At 56.9% G+C, this 8876-nt stretch overlaps 1 protein-coding gene across 1 annotated transcript; it reads left to right on the top strand.

Annotated features, from left to right (window-relative positions):
• Window positions 1–364: 364 nt before the first annotated feature.
• NMUR1 (neuromedin U receptor 1) lies at window positions 365–6506 on the top strand. The gene is made up of 3 exons (XM_079924097.1): window positions 365–477; window positions 2412–3297; window positions 5953–6506. The coding sequence occupies exons 1-3, from the start codon at window positions 475–477 to the stop codon at window positions 6360–6362; spliced, it is 1299 nt and encodes a 432-aa protein (XP_079780223.1). The 5' UTR covers window positions 365–474; the 3' UTR covers window positions 6363–6506.
• The last annotated feature ends 2370 nt before the right edge of the window (window positions 6507–8876 follow it).

Here is an 8876-nt window from a genome sequence, read left to right as displayed (position 1 = left end):
GGGCCACCGTAATAAGGGATTAAGTTAAGAGTCAGCACGCTGGAGCGCAGGGACATGGTGTGAGACCCAGATCATCCGAACTTCATCTCTCTGAGGCTCAGTTTTCTCATCTGTAAAATGGGTTGTTGTGAGGGCTCTACGAGGTAAGGGTGTTCCTGGAAGCGCCCCATCAGACACTTGGAAACACAGTCGCTACGGTTTGGCTGGCTGCGGGGGGCCCCAGACGGGCGTGTCTGGGTTCAGCGGCCGGGTGGGCTGCAGGGGCACCACTGCCCCCTGTTGGCGGTCCTGGCCAGAGCGTCCCCGACCTCTGACAGGCGGGGCGACCCGGCGGGCTGCTAGTGCGCTGGCCGCCCTCAGTCTGCCCGTCGGCTCGCTTTGGCGCCGCGTCTGTCCGTCGATCGATCCGTGGACGCCCGCCCCACGCTCGGCGGGTGGGCTCTCGGCCCCTGTATCTCGCGGGGCGCAGACTGCATGGTAGGTGAACGGGATGCCGGCGTGGGCACGGGCGCGGCTGGAAGAGCGCGCGGGCAGGGTCTCCCCAGGGCTGTAGGGATCGGAGGGCGCGTCGGGACGCCCCCCTTCCCGGGGGACTCGCAGCCTTCTAGGGTATTTGTGTCTTTTTGTCGGCCACGCACGCCGCGGGGCTGGGGGCTCCGGTGCAGCGACCTTTCTCGGGGGAGTAAGGGAGTAAGGGAACCTCTCTCGAACCTGGGTTGGCGCCTGCGCATTCCCAGCTCATCTCCTCTGTCCCCGCCCGGCTCCCGCAACAGCCGGCGTAGGGAGTGCGGGTGCGGCGGGCGCGGGCGGAACGTTTGAGTGGATGAAGATGCCCCCCGATTCCAAAGTGCGGGGATTAGGGGTAAGAGAGGCAGGGAGGCTGGGGGAGGCTTCTGGGTGGAGGCTTCGGTGAGGAGAAAGATACTCAGGATTAAGAATACTTGGGATCTAGGAGAGAGACGGACCTGAAAAAGAAAGTCGAGTGGTAGGTGCGCAGGTACATGGGCCACGGGAGCCCCAACCCCCCATCTGAGGACAGGAAATGGAGCCGAAAAAAGAATTGAGGGAGAGGATCCAGGAGCCGAGCCTGAAAATCCGCAGTTGCTCCGAAGGGAGGGGAGGTGGTGGTGGCGGGCTTGGGGAATAGGCTCAGAAGGGCAGCTCCTGATCTTTCGCACCAAGACACATGCCCAGTGGAATCCCGTTCAACCCCTGCCCCATGTCCCTTAGACTGTCCTTCCCTTGCCAGGTGGGAAATAAGGATCATGTCACTATGCACCAAAGCTGAGCACCTGAAATGTGTCAGGCACACTCCTGAGAACTTTATTCTTTCATTTAATCTTCCCAGAAACTATGAGGTAGGCTCTACTTACCCATTTTACAGGTGAGGAGACTGAGGCACAGTGAGGGCATGTCACAGAAGAGGATAGCAGAGCTAGCATTTGACCCCAGGCCAGTCTGTTTAGTTCCATGGCCTGGTTCCTTAACTACTATATCTGGTGGACTGGCAAAGAGATGGGAGCTGGAGAAAGGAGAGGGAACCCCAGAGCTGGCAGTGTCAAGGGTGTCAAATATTCCTACTTCAAACAGTTCAGGTGATAGAAAACAGAAACAAGGACCAACTTTTGGATCAGCACCATAGTTTTTGGCCTTTTCACTGCCTTGCTTGATCCCCACCGTGACTCAGTCCTCACAGTGAGTTGATGTAATCAGGCCCTTCTGTGCGTCAGGCAGGCCCTGTGTCAGGCAGGCCTTTCATGTCTTAAATTCCTGGATCCTTGTAATATGGGAACAGCCACAGAGAGATCACCATGCAAATAGTCCCACAGTTCGAAACTGGGGAGGCTGGATTTGAATCCAGGCAGCTGCTTCCAGAGACCTTGCTCTTAAAGACCATGTGATACTGTGCATTGTGCCCATTTTACAGATGCCCAAACTGAGTGTCTCTCCCAAAGTCCATGACTTGAAAGGGGAGAGACCCAAAGGGTGACTGCTGATGGCATAGCCCATGCTTGAGCGTCTCCATCACTGTTCAAAGGTTTCAGTAGATCGTGAAATTTAAAATTGAAGTCCCATTTTTTATCATTTTAAAGATATACTTGTTCTTGTTTTTTTTGGCCACACCGCGCGGCATGCGAGATCTTATTTCCCCAACCAGGGATTGAACCTGTGCCCCCTTCAGTGGAAGCACACGGTCTTAACCGCTGGACTGCCAGGGAAGTTCCTAAGATGTACATTTTTAAGATGAAATTGTGATGCATCTTACAATGGATGGCGGTGTTTTTCCTTCTCAGCGGCACACGATATATCGGCCTTCTTGGTGTTGATGGCATCTTTGGTTTGACGAATAACAACAGAACCAGATTCCCTGAGTGACTTTTCTGGGTGTCTCTCTCTCTTCTGTTCCACAGGCTCCTCTCTGCCTCAATTGCTCCACCCTCCCTGGAGACAGGTCCCTGGGTACAAGGACCCTGGTGCCCTGCAATGACAGCAGGGCCCTGGGGCCCTTTGACCCCCAGGACTTGAACCTGACTGATGAGGAGCTCAGACTCAAGTACCTGGGGCCCCAGCAGACGGAGCTGTTCGTGCCCATCTGTGTCACGTACCTGTTGATCTTCGTGGTGGGCACCGTGGGCAACGCACTGACCTGCATGGTCATCCTGCGCCACAGGGCCATGCGCACGCCCACCAACTACTACCTCTTCAGCCTGGCCGTGTCGGACCTGCTGGTGCTGCTTCTAGGTCTGCCCCTGGAGCTCTACGAGATGTGGCGCAACTACCCTTTCCTGCTGGGCCCCGGTGGCTGCTACTTCCGCACGCTGCTCTTCGAGACTGTCTGCCTGGCCTCGGTGCTCAACGTCACTGCCCTGAGCATAGGGCGCTACGTGGCCGTGGTGCACCCACTGCACGTCAGGTCCGTAGTGACTCATGCCCACGTGCGCCGCGTGCTCGGGGCCATCTGGGGCCTCGCCCTGCTCTGCTCTCTGCCCAACACCAGCCTGCACGGCATTCGGCAGCTGGACGTGCCCTGCCGGGGCACGGTGCCCGACTCGGCCGTGTGCACCTTGGTCCACCAGAGAGCCCTCTACAACCTGGTCGTGCAGGTCACCGCGCTGCTCTTCTTCTGCCTGCCCATGGCCACCATCAGCGTGCTCTACCTGCTCATCGGGCTGCGGCTGCGGCGTGACCGGCTGCTGATCCGCAGGCAGGAGGCCAAGGGGAGGGCCAGGACTAGCAACGGCCGCAGGCTCCAGCTGCTGCAGGATAGGGGTCGGACACAGGTGACCAAGATGTTGTGTAAGTGTTGCTGCTGGGAAGAGGGGCGGAGCCAGGCACTGGGTATGGGGCTGGGGCTTCCAGGGGCCTGGGGGAAAGGGCCGAGTGTTTCGGTTTAGGGTGGAGGCTGAGTGTGAGGTGTGGAGTAACCCCCCCGCCCCCCACTCCCCCCGTGTGTGTGTGCATGCACTGCACGTGTGTATACTCTTCTAGATTACCCTTGAGAAAGTGACACTGGAAGTAAATGCTAATGGCTCATGGCGGGATCAGCTACATAATTTGTGGGGCCCAACGCAAAATGAAAATTCAGGGTCCCCTGTTAAAAAATCATTAAGAATGTCAAGACAGCAATAGTAGAGCAGCTGTCTTTTTTTAAATAATTAATTAATCAATTAATTAATTATATTTATTTTTGGCTGCATTGGGTCTTCATTGCTGCACACGGGCTTCCTCTAGTTGCGGCGAGCGGGGGCCACTCCTCGTTGTGGTGTGGGGGCTTCTCATTGCAGTGGCTTCTCTTGTTGCGGAACATGGCCTCAAGGCACGTGGGCTTCAGTAAGCTGCAGCACACGGGCTCAGTAGCTGTGGCTCTCGGGCTCTAGAGCGCGGCTCAAAAGTTGTGGCGCACGGGCTTAGGTGCTCCACGGCATGTGGGATCTTCCCAGACCAGGGCTTGAACCCATGTCCCCTGCATTGGCAGGCGGATTCTTAACCACTGTGCCACCAGGGAAATCCCAGAGCTGCCGTCTTGAAGGTTTAAAGGTCAGGGCTCTGTGCAAACGCACAGGTGGCACCCATGAAGCCAGCCCTTGTTCATGGAACCAACCACAGACAGGGCAGAGGCGTGCAGCTAGGCTCCAGGATAACAGAGCTGTTCATGGGCTCTGGACCCTCCAGGTCTCTCATCTTTGCTCCCAAATATGTTTTGGTTCTGTCCTTCCCTAAGTAGCCTGGGAGGCAGGACCACGGGCACAGAGTTCCCCTTTCCTGAGGAGCTAACTGTCCTCTTCCCTTAGTGGCTATGGAAAATCCCAGGGAAGGATTCTGATTGGTGGGCTTGGGTCATGGCCTGCCACCGGGCCAGAGTGGCAGGATGCTGAGGTAAGCAGCCCCCACAGACCCACATGGGGATCCGGGGGGAGCAAAGTTCCCAAAAGAAGGGGAACAGGGTGCTGGAAAGGCAAGATAGTGAATTTCCTGCACACCATGTCTGTGGTTCCCTGGGGACCAGAGGAAGGATCATGATCTAAAAGAGGTGGTTGGAGGCATGTTTGTGAGGGTCTGTGCACAGAACACAGGAGAATCAGGGCAGAAGTGTGGATTGGGGCCGACCAGGGCACGCCCAGCTGGCTTGAGGCTCTGGAGCTTACTGTGGCCTAGGCCTGGTGCTTTTTCAAAAACAGTGGCCCTGGGGAAACCAGGCAAACTGATGCTAAGCCAGTCATTGATTCCCTCCCCATCCTGCCCTGTCCCACAGAGCCTGACTCAGGTAGGTGGGGTGAGCCAGGGCAGGACAGGGCTGGTGAGACCTTGGTCAAAGCCATGGGATTATGGCCAGCTAACTGGGAACTGCCCCATTCCCAGAGAGAGACTCACTCCTCTCCCCCCACCAGAACAGTGTCCCAGAGCCTATGGTCACTTGTACAGCCCCCTAAGATGGGACTGACCTGGAGCTCTGTGCTTGCCTCCTGCACTACAGACCACCTGCCTGGGTCTGCCTCTGCTGCCTTCTACTGCCCTGCCTACCTGGGCTGAGTCTGCTCATCTGAGATGGCTCTCGCGCTGGGAAAGTGGGGTGTTTCCTTAAGGCTGCCTTGCTTGCTGGCCTGGGGCTCTGGCTTTCTTCTCTCCCTCCTGCTCCTGTCTTGTCTTTCTGAGGGCCTACTGTGCATCAGGCTGTGTGCTGGGGATGTAAGCAATGTTCTGATTGAAATCCGGGATTAAGAGGAAAACCACGCTGGAATGTAAGGGGGAAGACACTGCAGGGGAAGGATTGTGAGCTGGAGATGCAAACATGAGAAACAAGAAACAAAAATCAACACAGACCTGATAGCAAAGACCCAGGGAGGGTAGGGTGAAAACCAGGGCTGGAGGGAAGCTCTGGAGAAAGAGTGAAGGATTGGCTGGCCTGGCCTGCCTTTTACTGGGGCTTGGGGTGGGGCTGTCGAGGAAAGGGGAGATAATGCAGGGCAGGATATTCAGGGGCACCCAGGAGAGCTGGGGGCTGGGGCTGGGAAGGCTTATAGGGCCAAGACAGGCAAGTGCGTGGTGGCGGGGGGTGTTTGTCTCGCTCTCCCTGTAGCTCCCTGGCTACTGCTGTCTGACCACGGGCCTCATCCTCCTGTTCCTTTCTGCTTATGCATAAGCGGGCGTGGCCCCTGAGTGGCACCCAGAGTGGGCCTTAGCCGCACCGTGTCACGCTGGGGCTCAGCATACACAGCTGTCACTTAGGTCCAGTTCCACGGTGAGAGAATCGGACCAGGCCAGTTTGGCCCGGGTGTCCACACCGGGTCCAGGGCGCACGCCCACTGCCCCGTCGGTGACAGTGGCGAGAGCAGCCTCTCCTATAGGGGTGTGGCCAGGACAGGCAAACTTCCAGAAACTTCCAGATGGACAGTGGGTGTGGGTGGCTGGTGAGAGGGGAGAGGAGAGAACAGGCTCCCTTTCTGCCCACAGTTGTCCTGGTCGTGGTGTTTGGGATCTGCTGGGCCCCGTTCCACATCGACCGCCTCATGTGGAGCCTCGTGTCCCACTGGACCGAGGGCCTGCACCTGGCCTTCCAGTACGTGCACGTTGTCTCCGGCGTCTTCTTCTACTGCAGCTCGGCCGCCAACCCTGTGCTCTACAGCCTCATGTCCAGCCGCTTCCAGGACACCTTCCGGGAGGCCCTGTGCCTGGGGAACCGGTGCCGCCGCCACAGATCCCGCCGCAGCTCTCACAGCCTCAGCAGGGTGACCACGGGCAGCACCCTGTATGACATGGGCTCCCCCCGCAGCAGGGCCCAGCCCCTGGCTGAGAATGATGGCCCAGAGGGGTGGCAAGAGACGGACCCCTCCCGAGAGGAGCCTCAGGCAGCTTCACCCTGAGGGGCCAGAGGGCCACGCCCAGCTTTGGGGACCACACCTGCCTCCTCTGCAGCATGTCTTTGTGGCCTGTCCCCCTTCGTGCCCCGTCCCCACTTCAGCCTAGAAACCCTGACCAGCACCTCAGTGATCCTGCCCCACCCATGGATCAGGACTGTAAGGTTGCTGTCTGTCCTCCAGACTCTCAGGTCCCCAGTTCCAGCCCTTCCCCTGGAAGGGGAACATCGTGGTCGGATAACTGCGCACCGCAAGACTCTATCTGGGGAGATAGAGTCTCCCCAGCCCGTTTCTGACGTGTTTCCGTGGCGCCCTTCCTTTCCTTCCCGTTTCTTGCAGAGCTTCTGCAAGATCTGGCCCATTCTGTCCCTCTCTAGCTCTTGGCCTGCACCTGGGATTCTGACCCGACCCCCTCCCTGGCCCCCAGTCGGCTTGTTTTGCTCTGGGAGCTCCACCCGGTGGAGCCACTAGGCGACAGGTGTGTCAGGGATCCAGGAGACCTGGCTCCGGTCTCAGCTGAGCCACCGGTCACCTGGTCCCGGCATCAAGCGAACTGCCTCGCCTTACAAGCCTCGGGCCCTGCTTGCAAAATGAAAGGGGCCATGACATTCTAGAGTGCCGCGCTTTGGCACTTTAGCTGTGATTTTGTGCGCGTGCCTAAGTTCCTGCTTGTAACGAAACAGATCCCTCAGATTAGCAAGGCGGAAATTACTCTTTACATCCTCACTAACCCCCAGCCCTTACTCCCTCCCTGACCTCTACAAGCCTCCCACCCCACCCCCTCGAGAGCCACTCAGGGAACATGCTTTGCTTGTCCTAGAGCAAGTGAGGCTTGGCACCGGCCAAGGGACTGTGTGTGAGCAGAGGCCCCTGCCTGCCTCTGTTTTCACCTCCTCACAGGTTGGCTTGGGGGCCTGAGGTGAGCAGAGAATTGGGCCTGACTGGCCAGAGAATCTCTGGGGGCGAGAGACATGGGCCAACCAAGGGCAACGAGTGACTCCGCGAGAACTGCTTGGGACTCAGTGAGGTGAGAAGAGAGACACGTGAGTCCTGAAACGAAGCTCCATCCCGAGTCCCTGTGGGTAACTGGGTGCTCAGTCAGGACCCAGTTAATGGCCAGAACTTGTCCTGCTGCAGCCCCTGACCTGTCCTCCTCCTAAGAGGGGACTGCAGCAGAAGGAGCCCTGGCCTCCTTTGCGGGGAGCTGCAGGACACCCAGGGTGCTACAGGTTCTCCCTGCAGACTCTCCACAGCTCAGGCCCCAGGTCCCCTGACTGCAAAGTGGAGAAGATTGTACAAAAGTGTCCTGGAGTTTTTGAAATTCAGTTGTAAAAATAATACATACTCATTTTAGAAAAATTGGAAAGTACAAATGAGCAAAAATGAAAACAATTTAAAATAATTAAAACCCACCCTTGCTAGGGGATGGGGGAGGGGGAAATAGAGAGTTGTTTAATGGGTACAGAGTTTCAGCTTTTTAAGATGAAAAAGTTCTGGAGATTGGTGGCAAAACAATGTGAATATGCTTGAACAATATTGAATTGTACACCTAAATGGTTAAGATTTAAATTTTATATGTATTTTACTACAGTTTTTTTTAAAGAAAGGGTTAAGTCAAAAGGAAAAGAAAAAATTAAAAAGCCACCCATAGCTTTACTTTCCAGGGTAACCACCACATATAAGACAGGATGGGGGGATCTGAGAAAGGAGCTTGTGAAAAGAGGCTGTGCAGAGCTACGAGTGCCCAATGGCACCTCTGAAATGAGCTCCCAGGCGGCCTTGGGGTGTCGTCGGGGGAAGCAGCTGAGGCCAGACTTCAGGCTGGAGCCTGCTGTTGTCCCCAAAGACAAACTGGACTCCCCAGGGCCTCTCTTAAGTGACAGAGACGACATGCTCCTGAGGCTCTGGTCAGTATTTATGAAGGGGCTACTATGGGCAGAGAAGCAGCAGGCAGGTTGGGGAAGCGGGGGATGTGAGTTATCAGAAGGCCTGGGCTCTGTAAATTTGATGTCTCTCAGGTGTCTCCACGGCATGTCAGTGGATAGGTCCCACTTGTCATGAGTCACTGGTTACCATGGAAAGTGGAAGCAGCAGCAGTGGGCTCAGCCCTGGAGAAGAAAGGATGGAGGTGGAAAGGCCAGCCAGCAAGATCCCACTCTGTCCTGGAAGCAGCATCCCCTGCAGCTCGCTCTTCTGCACTGGTCAGGGGGGCAGCAGCATTCCTGAGTGCTCAGTGCTACTCCCGGGACAGGAGTCCTGGCTCGTCTGGGACTCGGGTCACCTCCCGTCCTAGCTCTGGCTGCAGTCACACAGATGTCTCCTCCTCCCATGTTCGAGAGTTTGGGCCCGCTCTACTTCCCGTCTACTCCACTCCTGCCATTATCCTGGGCGAAGCTGAAGTCCCCGTGGATGGCCCGCCGCTGCCCTGGTATCAGCTCCTGATCTCTCCTGCAGCTCTGGAGGCTCTCCTCCACCGTGGCCTTTTGGCCCCTTGGTAACATCCTGACTCCCAGAACCTCT

The sequence above is a fragment of the Stenella coeruleoalba genome (genome assembly GCF_951394435.1).
Source record: "Stenella coeruleoalba genome assembly, chromosome: 6".
NCBI lineage: Eukaryota > Metazoa > Chordata > Mammalia > Artiodactyla > Delphinidae > Stenella > Stenella coeruleoalba.
The sequence above is the reverse complement of the archived record's forward strand: the minus strand, read 5'-3'. Positions and strand labels throughout refer to the sequence as shown.